This window comes from Solea senegalensis, linkage group LG6 (assembly GCF_019176455.1).
Source record: "Solea senegalensis isolate Sse05_10M linkage group LG6, IFAPA_SoseM_1, whole genome shotgun sequence".
Taxonomy (NCBI): domain Eukaryota; kingdom Metazoa; phylum Chordata; class Actinopteri; order Pleuronectiformes; family Soleidae; genus Solea; species Solea senegalensis.
The window spans coordinates 17,418,113-17,444,462 of record NC_058026.1 but is presented as its reverse complement, the minus strand read 5'-3'; the positions used below and the strand labels follow the sequence as shown (position 1 = coordinate 17,444,462).

The 26,350-nt window shown below is 40.8% G+C and overlaps 1 protein-coding gene across 1 annotated transcript in view; it reads left to right on the top strand.

The window, feature by feature from the left end:
- Nucleotides 1-3,749: 3,749 nt before the first annotated feature.
- Nucleotides 3,750-26,350, top strand: part of maml3 (mastermind-like transcriptional coactivator 3) — a 113,583-nt gene continuing 90,982 nt past the window's right edge. Inside the window, exon 1 of the mRNA XM_044027381.1 lies at nucleotides 3,750-4,923. Within this exon, the coding sequence (XP_043883316.1) occupies nucleotides 4,546-4,923 (378 nt within the window). The 5' untranslated portion in view covers nucleotides 3,750-4,545. The remainder of the gene's footprint in view (nucleotides 4,924-26,350) is intronic.

The following is a 26,350-nucleotide window of genomic DNA, read 5'->3' as shown; positions in this document are numbered from 1 at the left end:
GAATTTGAGGGAATTGGTCCTGGAAAGTCCTTAAAGTTGGTCAACCACGGTGTGGTAATACTGTATATAACAAATATCCACTGAGCAAGTTAAAAACAGAGAGAGGTGACTTTAGTGGACGCTCCATAATCAGCTTCCTCTCTGATTTCAGTGTCTCTATTTTAAATCATCTCCACTGAAGACCCTCGGTGTTTTTTCTCTCTTGGTCAAGACATTTTTTGTTGAGGTACTGAGGCTTTTTAAGTTTGGTTTGGTATGTTATTTGATCTTTATTGGATAAAAATAACATTGTTGTAAAAATGTGACTTTAGAAAATAGAGCATATTTATTCAGAATCAAACATTTGTTTGTCTGTTTTACAAAGGACTTCAGACCCTGTACTGATGAACTGCAAATGATGGTCAGGAGCATCCTGTTTGATGTAATTACATTTGCTCAAATCCAGACATGCAAAGCTTGCAGAGCATTCATCAAGAAGACTCAAAGCTGTAATTGCTCACAAGTAGGTTTCTTAAAAAAAGGAGAGGGGAAAAAATGGCAAACATTTTTAAACAAGAGAGTTTTTGATTTCACAAGTCACAAGTCTGATACAAAATATTTGTTTTTCTCATTTGTGTCGTATTTTGTGCCGTCTTATTAGATTTCACCAGCTGGAAATTATATTGTTTTTTTCCTGATTGAGTCCTTGGTTGGATTTTGTATTATGACCTTTTTTTCTGCAAGGTACAGAACTCATGTCTGTTCACAACACTGAAAACACACAGAGTGTATGTGACATTTAACTGTGTATTTTTGACTCAAATGAGCAATTATAAAGTAATGTGCTGTCCTATTCATGCACAGGAAAAGCAGCCTGGATGATATGCTACAAAGTTTTTCGTAATGGACATTGAAATGAAAGGAAGGTGTATTAACGGAGCTCCACTCTGCTGTCTTTTCGAGCTTTCTCCCTCAATAGAGCAAGTAGCACCATTGGTGTGTTGTGTTTGTGCTGTGATTTCCCTTTTGTGATTTTTTTCTATGGTCCTGGCTCGACTCGCCTCGGCACGGGACGGGACGACACTGAACAGTTTAGGTTACATCTCCACAGTAAAAGGCTAAACATTATAGACAATATCAGTAACAAAACAATAGCAACAACAACATTACAGAAAAAAAGAAAATCATACAAAACACATAATAGATTTGGTGTTCTATATACAAGATCACTGATCACATGATTGATTCCCTATCAGCCATGTTTTCAGATAAATCTTAAAACTGTTTAAAGTTGCACAGTCTCTAATATAGAGTGGGATTGAGTCCATTTTCCAGTTGCTTAGAATGAAAATGCTGATTGCCCAAAAGTGGTCTCCTTCAATTTGGTGCAACACTCGCCTCTCACTGAGGCTCTGGATACCTTTACATTGTCCCTGCAGAGTGACACACATTGCTTGAGTGGTGGTGGTGCAAGGTCATGAATCAATTTGTACATCAAGCACATGTCAGCAAAAAACAGAAAACTGTTTACGGTCAACAGGTTATGCTTTTTTAACAAGCAAAAAAACAAAACGAGTAGAGTTGAGCTGAGTAGTGCTAGAACTAAAAAAGCACCATAAATATGTTTGTAAAGGACTCACCAGTGAACAAATCTAATACAACATATATAGAGAGAGAGAGTATACAATATGTGTAGCTGTTGAGGAAAATGTCCACGAGCTGTTCTCAAATGCTGAGTCGTGTGTTTTAATGGACCAAACATAACAATCATTGGCAGTTGACTTTCATTTCAACAGACACTGGGTGAAGGATCTCTTGCTCTCTCTCTCTCTTCTCACACCATAATCACATAACAAGTATTTGGGCCAATATTTAGCCCAGGGCCAGTGGAGACATCTCCTACCTCCACCAAGAGCAACAAGTGCAACAAAGGACTTCCCAAAGTAAGATGATCCAGAGGAATCTTCATGGCTTCAGGTCTGGCAGATGGAGTCGATGATGAAATAGTCAGAAACATGTAGTTCTTATTTACTCCTGCCATGAGTGTTTTGGTTTTTTTTGCTTCCTATTTTTGTGACACAATTAAAATGAGGATATGAGTTTTCTGCATAGTGACATGTGTTTATTGTTGCGCATATACTCCAAACAAACTGTGTCCTTTTTTATGCTCTGCAACATCTGTACTTGGAATGAGCCTCAGTGCTCAGCCACCGAAGACTGAAGGTCCATTTAAACTCTACACAAAAGACAGAGATGGACGGAGGTGCTAGGTTTCACTCACTTCCATGCTGTGGCAAAACCAATGTGTAATACTCTGGAAGACATCAGTTTAATTTACTGCCCTCTTAAGTATGCCCATGTTTGTTGATACCTGTAACTTGGCACTCTGCACTGCCCTCTAGAGGAAGTATTGTATAATGTCCACACCAATGCTAAAGATAAAGATAGTGGTGGTGATGAAGTTTGGAACGGACAGATGTAGAACAGACAAAATGGAGAAAAATGGGCTTTAATGTGTTGTACCAATGAGCAGAGAGCTTGAACAGATTTTCTTGGAGGCACATTCACACCTGTGGGTTAAGGACACATTTACATATGAATTTGGTTTGTCACACATCTGATCTGTTACAGTTTCATTATCAAGCAAAAATAGATGACATGACATCGAAGAACTTGTGAGGCAATAGATAATTAATGAACTAAATGTTTATTAAAATGTTGTGAGCTTTTTGTATTGTGTTCCTTTTATTATGCTATTATTTGAGTTTATCTTGTGTTTTTATATTGTTATACAATGGGACTGTAAGGCCCGCACAGGGACTCCAAAGGGATTGTAATTATACTTTGGCTCTTTTTGTCTGTGTGCGAGTGTCCAGGCGTTAAGTGTACTGTGTGTGTGTTGGTGGGACGACCAGAGAGAGACAAGGGAGCACATATGGCCCGAACAGTCGGGGATGGAACTCCCACATGACATGGCAGATAAAAATAAAAATGGCAGTGAGTTCGCCTCTGCTGTGACATAACACCAAAATCTTCCACTTGCAATTGTGATTTTTATGATTCACAGTTTTTGTCCATTTGTGACGATGAATGTGCATGTGCATACACTACCAGTCATCACACTATGTTATTTATAATTGTTATTTATATGTATTTTATTGTCGTGTGTAATGTAGATCCAGATCATTCTAATGTAGTTTAATTTGATCATTGTTATGTCAATGTATATTCATTTACTTTTACAAATCAATTTTCCATAAACAGCTGTGTACACAACAAACTGAAGTAAATGAAGGCTTAGCGCTTATATGTAGCTAGTATGTGTCTTTTCTGAATTATGGCTCCCCAGAATTGTTGTTCAGTGTTATAAACTTTAAGCAGCGGATCCTTCTATTGGAGATCATTTCCAAAAATAGTGAAAACCACAGTTCTTTCAGCTGATCAATGTCCATACAGATTTTTTTTATATTATTTTCTTAACTGTTTTTAAACAAACAAAAACTACTGTTTTATTCACTGTTGACAATACAAAAAATACATTTGAACACACAGGGGGGAAAAGCTTTCCATTTGTTTTGTTTTTATTCCAAACTTTAAAAAAACAACAACAAAAAAACAACAACAACAATCTGTTTATGGGTTTGTAAAGAAAACTACATTTTCTGGCGGTTTGAACGAGGCATAAAGGTGGGTCGAGTCCGGTCCTTTCTGGGACACACTCTAGACTCCACGCCGGGTTTTGCGATCGTCCTTCAGCGGGCTCCTCACAGCCTGTGGCTGGTTTTTACTCACCTCCTGTCCTGATATCACTCCGCTGGCATGGTGGAGCAGCGGACCTTATCATTGTGATGGTGGCAGGCGGCAGCCACTGACTACACACTTCCGCCACTGCTTCCCATATCCGCGTTTTTCGTGTACGCTACTATAGTAGCCTCTCAACCGGACTACCGAGGGCGCTTGTGCGCGCTTTCCACCCCGAACCGAAACATCTTCACCGGGATTTCTTTCAAACCAGGACCATATGAGATGCGAGTTCACTGGGAAACTCCGGAGCCCGTTCGGTTCAAGCAGCAAAACTTTTTCTCAAAGGACAACATCGTAAAACGGCGAGTGGACTGTTGTCACTGCCGCTGCTTCTGCTGCTCCTCCGCGGGGCTCTTCTCCGTGCGTGTGTAACTGCTGCTCCGCGGTATTGTTGTGTTTCCTCCGCTGACTTGTTGTTGTTCGCAGCGGTTTCATTGTTGAATTCAGCACGGGGTCTGCCCGGCTCTCACTCGGGCTAACTGTTGGCTGTGTTGTCGGGAGCGGTTTGTTTAGAAACAGAACACGAGGAGAGAAGAAGGGACTGAACCATGACTGCTTTAAGGCTCTCAGCCCTTTAAACCTGCCCGCTTGTTGTTCCTTTCGGCGGCTGTTGCTTCCGTCCTCTTACTGGCAGCCCGGGGACCCTTCACCAGGGAGGACGATAGGTGTTGGAGGTGGAGGTGTTTGGAGGAGGTGGCGGTGGTCGTGGCGAGCTTGACGGGGAGAAAAGTTCTTCCAAAATAGCAGCCACTCGGCTCAGTGATGGGGGATTTCGCCTCCCCCGCTGCCGGAGCCAACGGCAGTATCTGTATCAACAACAGCATGAACCCGGCCGCCGGGAGCGTGGTGCCCGCCGGGTCGGTGGGCATACCTAAACACAGCACCGTGGTGGAGAGGCTGAGGCAGCGGATAGAGGGCTGCCGGAGACACCATGTCAACTGCGAGAACAGGTACCAGCAAGCCCACGCCGAGCAGCTGGAGATAGAGCGGAGGGAGACGGTGAGTCTGTACCAACGGAGTCTGGAGCAGAGGGCCAAAAAGTCCGCCGGTGGCGGAGGCAGCAGCAAGCAGCCACAGAGCAAGCAGCCGGACCCGGACTCTGCCTCCTCCACGGAACAGAGGAATAACACGTTAATAGCGGTAAGAGCGAGCTCCCCGGACACTCACACATTAACACGGCACACAGTTCACCGCACAGACCCTGTCTTATTATGTCCCGTCCACCTGAGGTCTGAACCCTGCTACACAAAATTCGGGACCCCTATAATCCTGGAAGCCTCACTTCTACTGGTACTAGAAGGAAAACTATTTGTAACACTAATACCATTAGCACTATTACTACTGCTGTTATTACCATTATTACTTGAACCACGACCACAGTAAAACTACTACTGCTACATAAACACATTACTCTTACCACCAATATTATTAATAGCTACTAGTATAAATGAAACTACTACCAACACATAACCACCACTACCTAGTGCCACCAGTACCCACCAATACAACAACTGCTACCCCGAACATACAACTTAAACTACTACCAGTTACCTACAGTAGTTGTAGTTCAACTATTTACACTGCTGCTTGTTCATCACTGTGAGAACTTGTTGAGAATACGTTCACTGAGCTCTGGTAATTGTTTTGGAAACACACATTTTTTCTGAGCTGAGTGCCAACTGGTGCTTTTGTTTACAAAGAAGTCCAGATCACTCTTGTGGAGGAAAGACGGCTGCATGGGCTGCAAGTTCTTTTGAAAATGACAGCTGATCCTTCATCTTTTTCTCTGCCAGCAGCACTGCATCATGCTCAGAGCAAAGCTGAAAGTTTGCGAGCTCAATTGTAAAGTTGTTTTTTTTCTGGACATCATTGTCTGTGGAATGGTTGCCCTGTTTTCCCCTCCTCTCTTTATCTTTGCATGAAGACAACTTTTTTTCTCTCTTGTTCTTTGTGTCCGGGTGCAAATCATTCTGCAAGATAGACGAGCATTAGCATTGCAACATTGCTTCCTTGGTCTCAGCGGTAGCAGCAGTGTATGCGCCTGTCTGTTCCCTAACCTTTGTAACATACTCTCAAAATCAACAGCCAGTACAAACAGTGTTGCAAACACCTAATCACAGTCACCTCCTTACTGGAAGTAGCCTGTCATCAGACCTGAAAATTACCTCAGACAGACAGACACTCTATTTTTTTATTTTGTGTAGTAACCTTTTAAAGCTTATTTTATTATCAACCACAAATTGTAATGCAAAATATTGCACTGGTCACACGGTAACATCACAACATTGTCCTGCTGCTGTTGCCACAAAACGTGCCTGTATTGGAAAAACAAGCTGTGGTTCTCTGGGAAATTCAAACACAGCAAATAACTCTCTACAAACTCACAGTCGATTATATTGGAATGCTTCAGTTATTTCCTGTTGGTAGGGGGCAGTGGTAACATGATTGTTGAGTTGTGCTGTGAGGAGCTGGTTTTGTAGTCCTTACTGATGAGCAGGTCTGCAGGCAAGATCATTAAATTATCAGATTTTATTATCTTTAAAGAAAAGTTCCTCATGTTTGCGTTGCATAAATGAGATGTGGATACACACAAACGCATGCAGTGTCCCCTGTTCACACCACATCTCCTGTGGGCAAACTCCAGTTTCCTTGTAGAAAAGACCAAAGGATACACGACGGGGAATGTCAACATTGTTATCCTTTTGTTGCTGCAATGAGCCAAGTTCCTCCCCCTTTGAAATGCAAAATCACAATGTCTTTAATTTTGGAGGCAGCCTCAGTCTTTATTTAAGAGCCACGCAAGCCTGACCAGTGACGGCCCAGGAGAGAAGCGGTGATTTTTATAGTGCTGGACCTCCCAATGGCCCTCGTGGACATTAAACCAAGATACTCTTTACCCGTGGCTGGCAACAAATGCTTAAACAATGGAGATTACTCCTGGAAGACACAGTGGCATCCCTTCCTGCTCCTCTCCTTGTCAATGATGGTGACACATTACATGCAAAACACAGCATTCAATAGCCACATTCCAGAAATCTGGGTGTTGGTACCCTTTTTATGCTTCATTGTAAGTTCTGGGCATTGTTTAAGCACAAATTCAAAAGGAGATGAAAGGGAATGAGAGAGAAACCTGCCATCCCTCTTCCATTTTTTTCTTCTTCAGAAGAGCTGCAGCTAGATGGCTGTATGTAGTCACTATAAAAGCTGGCATTCAAGGAAAGCCAAGTATGCTGATGTGACTGCACATGTCACATACATACATGCATGCATACACACATACCCTGTGGGCCCTAATATGTGGGGGTTTAGTTGCAGACTGTTGTTTGACGCACAATGTGTGGAGAAGGTGTGTTTTAGTACAGTTTCGCCTACACCTCGAGGATTAGTACAGCCACAAATATGCTCATGTCATGAGTCAGTTGTATGTGAATACTTCACATTTTAAGGTTAAATGACACAAAAGACTAGTTGCCTGTGTCATTTATGAGCTGTATACTGCTTAGATTGCCGTGTCAACATTATAAACGTTAAGTTTTGTGAAATGCCTGAAAAGTGTGTTTCTGAAGCTGTGTTTCCACAAAGTGTTGCCAGAGATGTTCTTCTCCCATGGTATGGTTTGGAACAGCCAAAATGGTGATTATCAAAAAATGGTCCAATTTGTTTGTTGGGTAGATTTATTGGGCTGATATTTTAAATAATCGATAACCTTGGCCTACCTTTAAACAGCTTGTTGTAAACTGGGCTTAAATGCCAAGTCCAGCAAGAGTACTTGACAGATTAGCAATACATTATCAAAGCAGCTCTGGCCGATTTTTGGCTATGAATCGGAAATTACAGATGTGCATTTCCATGGTTCAGCCTGCTAAATAGTTCAGTATTTTGTATTGTCATGTGTCACTGAGCCTTAGTCTTATGGTTTTCAGACACACCCACGTCGGGGCAGGGGCAAGCCTGTAATTATGGAAAGTGTGTGTTTGTGTTTATAGGCTGACTATTAGCAAGAAAGGAGAGGGAAGATGTGGGAGCCAATACAGTCCTCCATGCTATTCCCATGACTTGAGGACTATCACAAATCTGCAAAGCATCAAAAGCAGTAGTTTCTGGTAAAAGATAATTTATGAATACGGATTTTTTGTGCAGAATTTGTAGGTGAGAGACAACATTTTGCAGCTGTAAACTTCCTGGTTTGGGTCGGGCTGCATTTTCTGTCCAAACCTGACTGAGCCCAAGAGAATATTAACGAAATCTGACCAAACCCCCGAAAGGTGCTAAGCTGAAGCACAGAAGGTTGTATCCTTTATTGCTTGGAGTAAGTATACGTGAAGTATTGTTTTGGATGGCTCTGTCTGTGTGTGCTTCCACACTTGTTTGCAATATGAGCAACAGAGGCCTGTTAGAATAACTTTTTTTTTTTAGAATTTTGTCCCTGATGGGATTTGAAAATGCAACATGCGGATTTGGAGTCAGACACTCTACCGTTACAGAGTCAGAGCCTGTAACAGATATAGGGCCGACAGAGGCTTGCTGCGTTAAAGTCCCACCATCTCTGATTGTCTTGTTTATGGTTGCGTTAAAGCTCAAAATGTATCACTACATTCAAGATGAGGTCACTTCTAGCCCTATGAACAAGTGCTCATGCACAGGTACAAACAAGCCGCACAACTTATGAGTTATCCCCAGCACTTATGAGTACAATAAAATTTCAGACTTACCATTAATGACAGCCAGTTCTTTATTAACTCCTGATAACTATTTACATAATCCAACCATTGTGGTTTATTTTGATTTGTTTTGGAAGAAAAGGTTAGCAACAACGGAGGTTGGCTTCAATAGCCTGTGCTTCAGTGTCTTGCCAGAAATGGTAAACCCCAGTTCCAAGCAGAAACACTAGGTCAGTGTTTCTATTTATCACTTATTACATGTTATACATCTATTAATGAAATGTTTATACTGTATATTCAGTAATGACCCAGAACACATTGATTGACTATTTAATTTATAGGATTTAGTTATGCAGATAGCTGTTGATAAATATTGGTGAAACGCTGTGAAGGCTAAAAACAAAGTCCTTGATGTCGTCTCTCACCTGCAACTTATTGTCATTTCTCACGCTGCTTGTTGGACTGTGGTGAATAGTAAATGTTTAATAGAAGTCTTGGCCCAGATATCTTTACAGGAACACCCCAAAAATATTAGCTTTTGCCTCTAGAAGATAATTAATCACCAGACAATATGGCTGATGCTTTTTGAGGCAAAGGCGACCTGGGATGTGTGATCCCATAGTAATCACACACAGCTTAATTGGGGTGACAGTGGCTTAGTGGGTGAGCGAGCCGTCTTCAGATTGAAAGGGTTTGGGGCTCGATTCCCGGTCTACATGCCGATGTGTTCTTGGGCAAGACACTTTCCCCCATTTGATTCTGACGGCTGTCTTGGCAGCATGTGAATGGGTATGAAAGATGCGTCGTGTGAGTGAACGGGTGAATGGGAATGGCAATACAGACCATTTAATTGTATGGAATGTTTTTTTCTTTGTGTAACACATACTGTACTGCATACATGTGGACTTTCTCCGAGACAGAAGATGAAGTTGAACTCGGGCATTAGCTGAATTTCATGCCAATGTGTACTTTTATAGAATGGACACTTACAAACTTGTAATTGTGTGATAATGGCAGGGTTTGTAGCTAAACACTGGGCGGCCTTGTCTGTTTTCTGACAGGTCTCATGTTGCAACACTGTAATAGTTATCAGCTCATTCCTATGGAAAAAAACGTCTTTTTTGAAAACTATACATACTTGGGATAAATTATTGACAGAATGCTTCACATTGTACTGACGGTCAAAACACATGCCATAGTGGCGCAAACAAACAGACGGGGTCTGACTTACAGGCACATTGTGAAAGACGGTAATTATACTTCCTTGACGTCTGCTGGAGGAGTGTTGTTGGCTCCCTGTTCACTCACACACACACACACAGAAACCTGACACTCACTAAACTCACCTTTAGGCTACATCCGTCCATACTACTATTACTACTTTTTTTGTCCGCAGATGCATGAATGCATGCATTTGAAGTCGTACACAACCTTGGATTTTTAGAGACCCTAAAACAAAAATGTATAAACACTGCTGGCTTCATTTTAGAGCCCGTACACATGAGAATGAGTTAAGGAGAATCTGCAGAAATATCGGCTTTTTATCTTCATGGATCTGGCATTTTGGGAGCCGTAAAACGCTATTTTTGTAAGTGGGTCCTGAAGTGAAAATATCTCAAAACGCCACCCTTGCATTTTGTGTATACAATAATAGAATTGTGAAAACAACGATGTCTTAACCCCAGCTCGCTCATGCTCTTGCTCCAGCATTTACCATCTCGTCTTTTTGTGTTGCAAACCTTATGCTTTCTTCTCTGTTTTTGGTACATTTTGAGGCAGTGTTACAGCACCACTTGTAAACCTGGCATGTACAGTCTGCTACAGCGTTAAGATAAGAAATGTTTAGGTGGGGGGGGGGTGCTTGTTCAAACTAGGATGCATTTCCTGATTGGAGGTTGTTGACCACAACTCAACTATCGGCTGTGAATGAAAAGCTCTGCCATTAGGTCTAGTATTCGGTTTGTCTTTTCACCATTGTAGTTTCTTGTTGGCATGTTTTTCAGAAAGTAAGGGCAAAGTATTGCATTGTATTGGCTTAACGTTTAGCGTTTTAGGAGCCGGAAAAATTCTTCTTCTTCTTACCTTCCTTTAGGGGTCACCACAGAGGATTATCTGCCTCCACTTTGCCATATCCCTCGTGTCCTGTTCTGTTACAACAACTGTCCTCATGTCCTCCTTCACAACGACCATGAACCCTCTCTGTGGTCTTCCTGTTTTCCTCCTGCCCAGCAGCTCCAGAGGGAGGTCCTTTGGGAAGCCCTTAAATGCTATTTTTGGAAAATGGGTGCAAGAGTGAAAAAAAATTATACTGATGTCATAGACCCAACTCTCTAACCTAACCCTTAACCCCGCTGGCTTTATGCGTATACTCCAGATAATCTTCATTTTCATCTATGTGGCAGTATTTTACAGCCCCACATACAGGATATGTACTACATTCGTTCAGATTCGTATGAAGACATGTTTTATTGCGAATAGGTTTATTCACACACTTGAAGCTAAGGGGTTTCATTCACGGAAATGGGCACACGATGAAGCTTGCATCACATTGACCTTGGATTTCTGTGTAGTTCTGTGCCAGATCTAGTGTAAACCTCCCAAAAAAATCTAAGTAGCACCACTTGGAGACCACAGGAGCAGTGATCAGTCAGCTTAGGCTTGTTGTCTGTAGATTCTCATCCATCCAGGTCATCATTTTCCAAAAGTCATTAAATCCATAGCAAATTGACATAGTTTGCGGTGGTATTTGAAGGCAGCACACTTCGGCTCCTTGACTTTTTCCCTGCAAGTGTCTCTGAAGTTAGTTGATAGTGAGGACAAAATGAAGCAACTAAAAACCTTGACTTAAATGTAGTATTTCCATGTGGTGTTGGAGTGGTGTAATCAGGGAGCGAAATCCAGCGGTGTGGGTATCAACCACGGAACTGTCAATCACAACTTACGTCAAGTATTAATCTAGTTGAACCAGTTAAGATTTTTTAGGCTGAGGGCATTAGTGTCATCCATTTGGCAGAATTTAAGCTTCATCTTGGGACATCTGTTGTTACCTCTGATGCTGTCTGCTTGTGTGGGACTGGCTGTGTTTTATCGTCTGTCTTGTCTCTTTTTTTTTGTATTTCCCTGCTGCTCTTCTGCATCAGAGTCCCTGGTCGCGATGAGAAGAACCAATCAGAGAGAAACAGGAAATTGATGCTTCTGTAATCCTACACTTACATCATCATCACTCTGTGACGTCTTAAACAATTCATGTTTCCAGTTTGATATTTACCAGCAGAAAGGGAGCAGGTGTTTGCTCGTTTATGACATGGACCAGTTTTTGATGGCCACAAATGCATCGTGCCACGACACTCACCACACGTCTTCTGGGTGTGTTGCATTGCAGCCTGTTGAGACCATTGTTGGTTTGAGATGTCCCTTTATATTATTGTTGTTCAATGCCACCACAAAATTGTGAGTGTGAAAGTGAAAATTACATGTCCATCACATGACAGATGCCACCACAATTTCACAAATTTCGAAACCTCTGGGTTTTTATTTTTTTGCTGGAAGGTTTTGCGGTGCATGTAACGTGACTGGCTTTTCATTAAAAGGAACAGACACGCATGTTCACCACTGGTGAGTGCTGCACAATTAATCTAATCACAATTGTGATGTGAGCATGTGCAATTATATAAGCGCAATGAATTTAATGAATTAAAACGTGGGGGTGTCCAGCATGTTATTGTTTATTTCTCATTAAAAGTTTTCTCAAAACCAAACCGTACTTTGTCTTCAGCGCCTATTCTGTCTCATATGTCTCGGCTCCAGCAGTCAGTGTCAGTGTTGCAAACAGACGGTGTGTTCAGTACAAATGTAAACATGTTTCACTCTTAAGTTTTTATGAGCTCATTATCTGGGACGGGTGAGGAGCAGTAACAATGTCAGGAGACGTATTATCGCATTGTTTGTTGTATGAGGTGCTGACATAATCAGCTCTGACATCACTGTGCACTCCACCAGCAAAGAAAACTGATTTTTAACAACTTAACAAAAGGCTAATCAAACAAAAATAATGCCTGTTAAAGTCTATTATATCTTAAGACTATATTTGCCACTTTATCTTCCTGTTAATAAGCCTTTTCTAACTGGAAACTAGAGTTTGTAAATTGCTCCCTCGACTGCACCAAAGTCCATAGAGAAATACACCGTTTTAGCTTACAAGGACACAGGAGCCGCTGGTCTACTGCTGCCTCTTCTGGTTAGTTTGCATCACGTTGGTGCATCCAAAAAAAGAAAAAAGTTTACATACACAGAAGTCAAAAAAACAACACATTTGAAATAAATGGTTGAAGCAGCAGTGGATCAACAACAACAACAACTGTGTGCTATGATGTAAAAATCACAAATTTTCTCTATGACTTTGCTGTGGTAGAGTGAGTTGTTTACTAATCGACACAAACATAAACAAAAATGCCAAATAAATACCAAATACTGTTATGAAGTGTTATTATATTCAAGTGAAGAAGTATACTTTATTAAACAATGAGTGTGCTTCTTTTTCTTTGATAACAAAACACTACTATTCACGCAATCATTTGAGTGTTAATCCATAACTCAAATGAAAGTATTGTCACACTAGCATTCAGTAGCCTTTATTTACGCATATAATCTCATTGAGACCCACAAGTGCCGGGTTCTGTCCATGGAAGCACACTGGCAACAGTGGCACAAGTCCTAGAACAAACGTGCCATAATGTTGCTTAAAAGCAGACTAATGTCCCGTACCTTTCTTCTTTCTTCTTTTTTTTTGACATAACTTCCCGTCAGATCTGATTACCGCATTGCTAACAAGTTTACAGCTGCGAGGCTGAGGTGCACAGTGTGGGGGCTCGTTAGTTTCACTAAAACACAGTCGCTCAGGACAGTCTGTCTTCAGCTCTGCTCGCTCTTTGGCATCCACCTCACCGAGGAATGTCTCTCTCTCTCTCCCTCACGCACACACACACACGCACACACACACACACACACACACACACACGCACACTTGTCCTGCTCAACTCTTGGCAGCAGAGGCCGGAGTGTGGGCGGCTGAGTTTTCATGAATCTGAGGCCTTCCCTCTTCCCTCCCTTCCTCTCTCCTTCCCCTTTCCCTCCTTTGCTCTGTTCACCACTTCTCTGGTTTCAACATTAGTGCGCCGCTAATGTAGTGTAGAAGGCACTCGCTGGCTGGATATGTAGCATTGTTAATGTCAGCTGCATGGGATCGCTGCCCAAGTGCTATATTTAAACTGCAGAGCTGGCATGGAGCTGACAGTCACCCATACGCTCACGTTCGCACGTCGAGCGTGACGTCGACAAACACCCATGACGTCACGGCTGTGCTCATTACACATGCATTTCACTGACTGTGACTGTTTTGTTTTTTTTACCTCTTCAGATAATCTCGCTCTGCTCGCTTGTGCACTTGACTCAACTTATTGTCACTCTTTTTTTTTTGCTTGTTTTCACTTTTATCCCTGGGGTTCTACACACACACACACTGGATGTTTTTGATTTGGGGCGGCTGTGACCACATTCCCTTCCACCCACGCTTGTTCACATGTTCTACAGCAACACACACACACACGTTCAGCATGAACCCTTGAATAAGTGAGGGAACAGTTTTTCCTTCATTTAGTGAAATAACAAACTGCTGTGCACTTTAGAAATGTTTAGTTATTTCCTTGCAGTCGCAGGTAAAAAAAAATAATAAAAGTAAAATAAAGCTCAAAGCCATGGAGACATGGAGGCTTTCTCTCCAAGATGTTTGTACACGTTCATTCTTCATTACTGAAGTTTTTGTTTCTTTATTTATCAACTTGACAACTTTGCGATGCACAGAATATTATTTGAATTCAATAATCAGTCTGTTTTGTTCACATTAGTATTTCCCTGTGGTTCGTGATTATGCATTCACACAAACAGTATTCCCTCCCTGCAGCTCCTCAGTGAAGCCATGTTGTCTGCTCTGTACACAAAGCAGCTCCTCTTTACTTAACTTTGATCTGAGTAAACGGAGAATCAGATGAATCGATAATGAAAATTGTCATTGATTACCTGGCTTATGAGAAAGCGTGTGGTGTCATAAACTGAGTACATACAATTAAGAAAAAAGGGCTCATAAACGACTTTCTTTACTTACAGTAAGTATATAAATTTGGTAAGAGTGTTGTCACAAACACACACACATAAGTACATGAAACTATCCTTGTAAGGACTTGTATTGACTACCATTCATTTGTACACCCTTAATAAAATATTCACCATAACCTAATCACAATTCAAATCTTAGCCCTGAACTTTCTCAGTTTCTCAGAAACGAGGCTCTGCCTCATTAAAACCAGGTTTTAGTCTCCATGGGGCTACTCATCCTGAAAAGTTTTAAGAAATAGAAGCAAACACACACGCCAGGTGTGAAATTTGTACATTAAAAAGCAACTTCATTGCTCTTCTCGACAAACTGTAATCATTTTTATCTGAGATTTGGATGTCCAATCTAACTTGGTGAAGAAAGTTCCAGTTAAAAATCAGTTTGAGTTCATAATAAACAGCCATAGAATCCCATCAGACTTTCTGAAGTAGTAACCGCAGTATCCCGCAGAGGGTGTTGTGAGTACAGTTGAACCTCAGATCCATTTTGAATCCCCTCTTGGCCCATCAGAAAGATAAGATAATGATGTGTTGTATTTGTTAACCTTGATATTTGTCCGAGAAAATGGAGGACACAAGTAAACGAAACTGTCCTGCTGAGCAGAAAATCGTTGCTTGTGGAAATATTTCAGGTTCCATACCATGGAGTTCAAACATGTTTCTCACCCAAACAGAATCAGAGAATTTTTCCACAACATTGTACAGACTTAACAATAAATGTGATAATAAATAACCTTGTCAAGTTTGTGTAATATCACGAAAAAGTCGTTCAAGTACGATGTCCTCCTGTTTCATGCTGAGGTTAATTGAAGTCCACATGCATGAGTGGACTGTAACGGTAAGCACAAATCATATGAGGATTATTTTTGATGGGTTTTGTGATAATGCGATATGATTCAAAGTTGGTGCAACTGATAATTTTTGCATCCTAATGATTGTTTTCATGAAAACTCAAAATCATGATGTTGTGACATCAGGAGCACGTTTTTTTTGCGCTTGTGAATTCCTTTAGAATTTGTATCATATAGGGCTGTGTTGTCACAATCGTTATCTTCATCAAATAATTGCAGTTTGTACAATCGCAATTTCAATCATAATTGTGCAGCCCGAGTTGTAAATCACCATCAATTGAAAATTGTCCCCCTTTCATTTTACTATCTCCAAATTACAGTTTGTCTCTCCTCCGTCCTTCCTCCTTTTATCCCTTCATTTCTATGTCCACCCATCACACAGGGGTGTCTACTTTGTCCTAGCCAGGATCCTTTTCTCTTTTTTCCGCCTTTGTCCTTCATCTTCTCCGTCTCCACCTCTCCCTTCCATTCCCACCTCCATTTGACCTTTTATTTTTCCTCCTTGTAATCTGCCTTCCCTTCTTTCCTTTTGGTGATTCAGACCCATCCGTGCTGTTCTTTCCATCTCTATGCTCCTTGTCTCCGGTGATCCATGGTTCAGTCTCGGCTAGCAGGCTTAGCGCTCTTAAGCTCTCTCGGCGTAGGCCAGTGACAGAGAGAAATCCTGTGCTAAGAGGGAATTACCCACCACACAGAATCCTGCAGCACACAGGAGACACATATTCGCTGGCCTTTACTGTACTCAAGAACATATACTGTGTATCTCCTCAGCTACAGGTAGAATTAACATGGACTAATAATTCTTAATATGCTGCACAAATTCATTAGTTTTTATATGTATATTAGTGTTTGTCTGGATCATATTGCGTGACAACGTGGAGACTCGTGTCATCTGCCTCTTGCCTCCTTTGTTAAATGACATTTGTTCTGTCTCCGGCTGCCCAGACCCCCCACACCTTCCTATTGAGCCAGCGTCATGAATTTTTTATGAATGTTTATGTGTGCAAGTGTGTGTGCGGGGCCCTCAGCTGCATCAATAGCCATTAGTGCAGCAGCCGGGGTAATTGTGCCACAGTGGCTGCAGTGCAGTGGGAGGGTGGGGTGGTGGTGGTGGTGGTGGTGGGGGGGAGGACACACATTATCTGATAATACTGCAGAGGGCAAAAGGGAGGAAAAGATGGAGCAAGGACTCAGTGGGGCAGAGCAGGACAGCGTGAGGGAGGATATTAGCCGTGTGGTCGGACAGTTGGCGACATTGTTGCAATGCTACTTTGCTACATGTGATTGAAGGCAGGAAGTCTGGCAGTGCAGCAGCTCCAAATAAGATGGAGATTGTCTGATGAGTAGAAATGTGAGAAGAAAACACATCTGGTTGAATGATCAGTGCCAGTTTATGGATTAATGGATTAATTTGTGGTCATCGTAAAGCTGCCTTCAAACCATGCCCCATTCTGTTGCCTTGGGGATGCATAGGCATTTTGATAAGACATAAGACTAGAAGTCGTCCAATATGGGTTTTTCATGACTGATGCTGATGTTGAGATTTAGAATAATTGATGCTGATTTTTTTTTTTTTGGCCTGTATATTTTTAGCCAATTCTTCTTTTTTCCTTCGTCTGATAAAATATAAACACATGTTTATGGATAACAGATTATACAAAAAAAATGCTTGACTCCAAGTCACTCCAAGCTCTGGCAATGCATTGCAATCATACAGTATTTTCAATACAAATATAGTATAAATAGTATATATTAAATACATGAAACAACAACTAATCAAACTACTTGATCACAGGTCTACATGGTTTCTGGAATTTTCAAAGTTATTGAAATTGACAATTTCCAACCAGAGGTCAGTGAAGATTTAAGTTTTCCTTCCTATGTGTTTAAGCAGCTCATACGTAATGATAATATGACAACATCATGGTTTTGACAGGAGCACATTTGCTACAAATCCTTTTACTAATGTCTGAAAGGCTAATTTTGACCACTTTTTATCAGCCAACTAATAAATCTGTCAGGGTCAGATGTGGAACAGAGTTGTTTTCAGTAAAAGCGAGTCTTCATCAGATGTCATCTTAAAAATATCCATCAAGTTGTTAAACTTCCTCATGGGGGACCTCTGTGTTTTCACTGCTTTGTCCTTGGTTACATTCAATTGTTCTTGGGTTTTGTGCGTGATGAGCTGAGTTGTGTTTGGTCAAGCCAAATACTCCAGCCGTAGTCTTCTTTTTTTGCAGATCACTTCCTGAATGGTTCCTAAAAATAGCAGCAACAACGATCACAACTGAGGAAACACGCCAGCTGCTTTTTTTAAAACCACACTCACTTTCTGCCTTCTCTGCCTGTTGCTGGTTGTGACTTTATTAAAATGCTGTAGTTATTTTCAATTTATTAAATTATTATTAAGTAATTATTAGTAGTAATTAAAGTAAACTATTATTTTAGCATAGTTCATTAAGGATTATTTTTCTTTTCTTTAAGTTAAAAATGACAGTGTAGATTTATAATAGTTGTGGTCACTGCACTGCAAAAAATACATTAAAAATCTCCAATTAAAACCAATGCTCACACAATCCACAATTGTTCTATAAAGCTACTTAAATAAACCCTTTTTATCTACATGTACCAGAGGAGTCAGAGAAAACAGAGAGGTTGGATCATGCCATCGTCATCCCACACAGCTGCACCAAGATTGAGACCATTAGCTCCTCGGGAAAAGTTTACTGATGTTGTAAATCAAGTGAGAGAGTTCTTTTTCCCATAGACTTCCAATCAAGCTGACCTCTTTTGCAGCCAGCAGAGCCCCGGTGGCTGTTCAATATATTTTCACTTCCTGGTTTGCTTCAGGAAGAAACCGGAAGACAAATAAGAACATTTTATATAATGTCTATGATTGTTAGTAGTTTTTATGCCAAGTCAATCCAGAGTTCCCATGGGTCCTTGACATCCTTTAAAGTTTGTGAATTTGAAAAAAAATAATATTCAAGGCCATTGAAAGTTTTTGAAAATTGCCCTGAATAGACGTGGGTCATTGAAAGTTGATAGTTAGGTGTCATTTAGCCGCCAATGTCGAAGTATTAGATGGTACATGTTGTGCATTTTCATCAATCAGGCTGTACCATTGTGAATTTAACGCTTTGTTCAATCTCTAATGCAATATCATGGACATTGTATGACTTAAAACACTATATTTTCTTATGTAAAGCACCTCTAAGTCAAGCTTCAGTTCCTTGTTTACTAAAATATAATCGACCACATGAGAAATCATCAAAACACTCCATCCAAACTCTTAACACACTAAATAATGTATATCCCAAATTGTGGCCTTCGGTATTTGCTCATTGCATTGCTTCATTGCTTACATTATCAATTCGAAAACAATTAATTGTTCATGGGTATTTAACTCTTTGATGGAAATTGACTTGATTGTTGAACTATTAGGGATCTTATCTGGTGGAAAGTTGTCAGGGGAATGTGCAGAATGTAAACAGACAGCATTGACTGTGGCTGAAGTGCATTCTTGCTAAAAGGATTTGCATAAGATATTATTGTGTTTTTAATAACACCCAGAGTGACACGTGTGGATTGGGAATAGTGCTTGCTTAAAGTTTCACTGCACCATCCTCAGCTCAGTAGATCTACCTGTCAACTTTAGCTCTTGAGTAATGGTGAGAACTCTGAGGAGAACTCTGAGGAGAACTCTGAGGAACAAGTACAAATTGGGGAAACCGTTAATTCAGGTTAAGCCTGCCTCTAGTGTGCCAGGGGTTCCCTTTTTTAGGAGTTTATGTAGTTGGTCAAAATGTTGTTCTTGCCAGATGAGCAAAATCAAATCATTGGCAGGTTGGAGTGGTGAAAATTTTTTTTTACGTTAACCCAACTTTACCAGCTTAACGTTCAGCTGAATACAGCATGGATAGCGGTCAGGTTAGGTCAGGGTTCAAATGTATTTTTAATTACTTTATTGAAAATACGGTGTAAACACTTAAAGAACAGATGTAGAATGAATACAAGTAAGTGATAATAAGTAGCGACTGATAAGTGATTCTGTTTAGAAGTGGGGTTTGCTATATACGACGCATTCAACAGTGGTTGTTGGATTATGTAAACAGTTGTCAGTGATTACAGTACAGAAATAGTTACTTTTCATGCACTGATTGTCGCTAATGGTGAGTTTGAAATTTTTAGATGTAATCATGACTTTTGTCGTTCCGCTTGGAAAAAAAAGCACAGGACGTGTGTCTTGTTTGGTGAATGTTTTTCTAGGTCAGGTTGGGACACTCTACAGCTGAAGCTCTTTAGTGATAAATGTTCTAAAAGACGTTTGGCTCTTCCACTGCAGACAGGCAAGAGCAGTGATTATTCTATTTTAAAGCTTTGTAATTGTCACTTTTTCCTGTTAATGAAAACATTGAGTCTGGTAATTCCTGTTTTATTCTGTCTTGTTGACACTTAAGGAGCCATTGAGTTTTTTAATAGATACTAAATGGCTGCACAACGAGAGTCCCTGGGGGATCTTAACTGCCAGCCCATGGATGACCCCAGAGAAACGGAAGAGTCCGTATCTTTGTTATGTACACACACAAATATTTTTGGAACATTAACAGTGTAATTTTCACACCTTTTGCTTTTCCACTTCATTACACCTGTGCGTAACACACCTAAGTAAATGGGCAACACAGGGAAAACAAAAGAGTAGACAGGTAAGCTCCTTTGAGAGTGTAGACAGATACAGAGAAAAAAAAAATATTCTCCCACTTTATATGTCTTCATTAGTGCTGGAGTCAGACCCTGTAACTTGACCCTTTATATTTGCTGGCAGGTTTCTGTTCAGCACCTGAAAAAGCAGCTCCGACTAAAAAGCCCCTGTGGTTTCAGACATTGTAGTCATAATTGTAAATTGTCCATCGTCTGTACACTCTGGATAATAACTGATGAAAAGGAGGATTTGCCTCTTGTTCTGAGCTCTAATGGTGACTAATGGTAACAACTCGCTATGGAAATATATCAGCTGCACCATGCTAACTAGTGATTAGCCTCATTTAAACTAAGCGGTATAGTGCAGCTATCCACAGTGTGGTTTGGAATGGTACACACTGATTGGAGTGTCTGCCAAATATGCAAAATGCATACCTACTTAGGTCGCCACGTCACCTACATAAATAGCCAAACAGAATTCCCGTGCCACACATGTATCGTATGCCAATAAATTCCACAAATGGCGTGTTTCCACCTTGTTCAGTATGGTACAGTATATATTTTTGGTGTTTCCATTAGCAATAGTACCAAAATAACCGCAGCCAACCATTAATTATTTGGAATCCTTCTCTACCAAATAGTAGTATGGTACGGGTAGAGCTAGACCCACGACAGTCGGCTGATTGGGCGACAGAAAAACAGTACTCCCTTGCGAACGGTGTTTCTTCAACACCCGCAGTCTATTCTCATACAACGCCTGACTCCTTCTCGAGATAAAGAGCCACAAACTGAGCAGAAAAAAACAAGCTGCTGGATTTCCTCACACAGTGCACACCCCACAGACCAACCAAAGGTACTGTTCTCAGTCGAAACGCAAGCCTGGCTGAGGGCTCTACTGTTCTGTACAATACTGTACCAAACCGACCCACTGAACTGACCCAAACTGCACCACTTGGCAGAACTGCTGCTTAAGAGTTGTGTTGGTTGTTCTTGCTAAGCATTCCTCCTGCACCGGTTTGCAATTTCAGGCATATTTTACTGTAAGTTAGAAGTTCGAGGACTAACTGATGTTTGATATCAGTCAACCTGTTCTGTTTTTGGTACCAGCAGTTTTGATCTGTTGACAACATGTTTAGTTTGATGGCTGTTCAGACTGGTTTTTCTTAAGCGGTGTCGAGTAACACCAGTATAACAAATGTGCTTATCGTGCAGATATAGCTACAGCACATACCTGCACTTATTCTTTGGTAAAAGGTACACCGATTAATTGGTGAGCCCAGTATTGGCCTATTATTATGTATTAATTGGCCAATTATTGAAAATGATCCAGTCTTGTTCTCATTCACTTGATAAAGATATTAAATCTAATTTTTGTATGGGCTGAAAGAAATCTGCATCAATTTACAGCCATTGGCCATAGATAAAACCCTTATCTCTGCTTAGTCAAACTGACCTCATGAATCTTTGCCTCTGAAAAAAAAGAGGGGGGTCCAATCACATTTTGGCAGCCATTGTTGTCAAAATTTTACATGTAATCCACAACCAGGACAGAGAGGAGACGAATAATTTGTTGAAAGTGACCTCTGGTTCTGACTCTCTTGTTCCGTTGGACTCGGGCCTGTATCATGATCAGGTTTCTCTTGGGACGATACCTGAATTATACATCACTGTTGAGGTGTTACCACAGCTTATGTTAGCTCATATAGTTTTTTTTTTTTAGCTGCCATCTGTAACCGCATCACTTCAAACCTCCTTTACCTTTGTGATGCAGGTGTGTTTACATTAAGTTTATGGCTTGTTGTAAGAATGACGACAGTGGGGGGCTGCACTGGAAACCCTGGAAGGGAAAAGATGATGCTGGTGAGGTCACTGTGCATGTGCAAATACGTTTTTTTCTGAGGAAGTGTGCATGCTGTAAAAACACTGTACTGTACTGTGAGTTTCCATCGGCCTGTTTTTGTTGAAGGCAAACCTATCAGCCAGGCTGATTTTTGACATTTTATCGATCAGAAAAGGCTAAACCAGTCACAAACATTCATTAAATATATTAGACAGACTGTGGAACGTCAACATGTGTAGTTCATGTTTAATCAAACATGTATATATATATATGTGTATATATATATATATATATAAAGAGAGACCGCAATGCCATCAACTGCCTGCTTCAGTCAGAGTGTGTGGCACAGCACATCCCTGCCTCACCTCACCTTTCTCCCATGTTTTTTATTGAACAGTCAAGTGGACAAACAGATTTTCTTTTATCATTGTTAGTATTTTACTTGAGGCCCTGCCTCTCCTGACCGCACATCACTGATGTATAATTAATTACCGTTTGAAATACTTATCTCTGTCGTAACAGCAATGGATGGAAATGTACGAATAGTTGTAATATTTAAATGGAAACCAGGCTCTCGGTAAACCAGTCTTACAAAAACACATTTCAGAATGTGTCAGTCCACGGACGGTCAAGAAGACGGAGCCCTTTTGGTTTTGAACTCTTCAATTCTGCAATATAATCAGTTGATCGTCTTGACTTGAATGCCTCCCGTAAAGGTAGACACATCTATCCATTTGTCTGTTATTTGTTTGTTCTTATTGTTTGGCCAATTATTACAAATTATACATCTTTGTTTTCAGAAACGATAAATGTTGCCAAGTCACTAAAACCTCATTTATTTCTCACTTCCTTTCATTACTTCCTTGTCTTTTTCCCTACCCCCAATTGCAGAGGTTATTTAGTCTCATTTTCTTCATTGAGCAAAACAAATAAACATATAAAAAATAATAGTTGTAGAGGGTGCCAGCATAGAAGTCAAGCAGGTAGCAGCCTATTTAGCCTAATGTTGTAGTCATTGTTCATTTTGACAGTCCTTAAAAGACAATATCTGCCAATACTGATATTGTAAAGTAGTTCACAAACTGGTTACTGAAGTTAACAGTTTTTATGTTTTCTCAGAGTGAGTAGCTGAAATTATGGGCCTAAAAATCAGCATCAATTGGTGTCCATCAGCTGCCCTGATTTCAAAAAATCAGCCAGACAAAAACCCAAATCAGTCGACCTCTATCCTCCAGCGGCAAATTGATCCAGTTGTAGGTGTAAAAATTGTCTAGAATGTGACAAAGCCATTAGCATTTAGACTAATTAAAAAAAGATTCTCCCTCAGTCAGGTACTCATATCAATGACTTTCACTAAAATAAGTGACAAAAAAGAAGCCTCAAAGAAAACATGTTCTTCAAAATGAAATGTGATTTTCCTGTTTTGAGTTCCTCTTCCCGGATGAGTGCAGGTAAAAGAAAGCTGCAATGAACACTGTTCTACCATTAGTCCTCTGTGTCTCTCTCTTTGTCTATCTGTCTGTCTGTTCCTCTGTCCCCTCTCTCCTGAGTGGCTGTTTTTTTTGTGGGGATTGTTCTCCCACCGTTGTCATAGCGACTGTGATGCAGACAGCCCCGAATAGGCTGGCTGTCTGCTTGGATATGTCAAGTGTGTGTGTGTGTGTGTCTGATAAAACGCCAGGGAGCTCTTGACATAGAGAGGAAGTGTTTGGAGAATTATGTAATGTCCTGGTGGTGGGGAAAAGTGGGGAAAAGTCAAGAAGAAGAAGAAGAAGAAGAAGGGGGAAAGAAAAATACTGTCTGTCAATCTGCATGTTTTCCCCTCTGCATATTCCTCAGAATGTCCGGGACGCGTGTTCTGTTAATGAATGTCGTGCAGTTTGAGGCCTGGAGAGTTGCAAATATTATCTCGCTATCCTGCTCAGTGTGGAATATTTAGTCATTATCGTCGCTTTTTGTAAATAAAATGCAGTTTAATACACACACACACTCACAGACACACACACACACTCACAGACAGGCAGGCGGTGGGGGGTTGACATGTGTTTCTTCCTGTGTGTAAAGTTTCCACTGAAGCTGTGGGCAGCCACCCTGTGTAGATGGAGGGGGAAGTTGAGGGAGGGGAATAGAGGCAGAGAGGAGGAGGAAAACACAGGAATGGGAGGAGAAAGCCAAAGAGAGTAGAGGGAGAGGGTGGGATGAACTCCATGGGGGGAGATTCAGCTCAATGCCAAGTGGGAGGTGTGCGAATCCGTGTGACACTGCTATTCTCCTGCAGAGAGTCCTCTTATTGGACAACATGCGGGGGGGGGGGTCTATAAATAGTCCTATAATCTGAAAGGAGAGCTAAAAATAGAGATACACGAACAGGGTCAGAGAGTAGGATATTGATGATTGAGAGTTGTAAACAGAATAATAAAGTTTTCAAGTTTGCATCATTTAAATGAAACAATTTAGAAGTTTCATAACATGGAAGGTGTCGGAATGAGAACTGAAACATGAAAAAAAAGACTTTAGTCCAACTGTTCTTTTTAGCAGATTCTAAAAGTTTAAAGGAAGAGTGCAGGTATTTTTGAAGTGTATGAGTGTATTGTATCTGCTTTTTATCCACACAGAATCGCCATTTTAGCAGCCCAGAAATACTACTTTTGGTAAATGGGTCCCAGTTGAAGTAAAGATGGGTTATCTTGTGACTTTGATGTTTAGAATCTTTCAGATTAACAATACATACCATACTGCACCGTACCCTGCCACTAAATGGAAACATGGGATATATGTCACATTCTCTCGGAGCAGTAAGGGCACACATAGGCCCTCTTTACACCTGATTATTAGCACATGTCTCAGGTATCCACATCAAGATCAGGGTTAGGGTTAATTGAGCCAAGGCCGTATTCTTTCTAAGAGGAAATCAGACAACTTGCTAAGTCTGAGTATACATGGGAGGAAAATCGATTTATTGACAATGAGAAAACCTAATTATTGACTTAGTCCCTCTAAAATCAGACTTTTAACATGAATGTAAATGCACTGAATGACCAAACATGAGTCAGTGGCGATAGGAGAGTTGTCTGTTGCATCTTTGTGTTGAGAAATCTGCTGTTGTGTCATAAATAAGAGAAGAATAACCAACCATAAAATGGATCATGTCAGTGTGCGATGATTACTTTCATTCAAAGGTTGTTGGCATATGAGGATAACAAATATCTGGCGAAAATAAAGGCAATAAATTGTGTGTTCATATCACATAAGCGACAAGCTGCTTCAAGCTGGCGAATGAATGGTTGTTAACGTCGAGCGTGGAAAACCAGGTCTGAAGTGAACTCAGTGTGAAGTTCGTTCCTGATCCTCAACTCTTAACATAAACTTTTTCCTGTCTCTTTAATCTCCTCTCCTCCACCCTTCTCTTCTCCCCACTCATTCATGGCTACCCCTCAAGTCTCTAATTATGTTCACTTGCTGAGTGAGTGGGGAGGGTGGGAGTGAGTGTGTGTACTCACACGCGCACATGCCCGCATGTTTAAGCCTGTAATTAGTGCTCTGTAAAGATGACAAAAATTCTGAGAAAACATTACAAAGAGCACACACACGGAGGCAGCAAAGGAAAATGAAAATAGAAAAAAAACTGTACTTCGTTATTCTTCAAAAAAAAGTCTTTGCCGTCAGCCATAGGGGAAAGGTCAGAGAGCATGCTGGGAAATTAACTTTTTCAAAACTTCTTTTTTTGCCCTTGTGAAATATGTTTCAGGGGCATTTCCAGGGCAGATCTCCAAATCCTCCCAATCAAATTTAAGACTTTTTAAGACCTTTCAAGTAAAATTACATTTAATTATATTTTCTCTGACATGACCTTTTTAGAGACGAGTAGTCCCTTTCCACTCCGTCCTTAAAACATGAATAGTTCTTTGTTTTCACACTAGAAGTAGCAGGTATACCTGGGATATTTGAACCTGCTAAAAAGTCTATTAACACAGTTCCCATGATTAGTGGTGGGTTTTTTTTTTGTCCCCTTCATCTACCAACGTGTTCTGTTCAATTTGTCGGACACCCCTAATTTGGAAGACAATCACATTGCCATACATCACAATATCTAACTGAAGAAAACAAATGGCGCATTTCCACCGACTCTACTCGCCTCGCCACGACACGGCACGATTAGGTTGCATCCCCACTACAAAAAAGTACCTACTTAACGTGGGCTCAGTCATCATTGCATGACTGCGGTGACTTTGTTTTATACTCGACACACACACACACACACATGAGTGACTAGTGACTTTACACCAGACTTCTGTAGTTGTTGGAGGTTAACCCGCATTTTTAGGATAGTTAAGTAGTTTTAACTA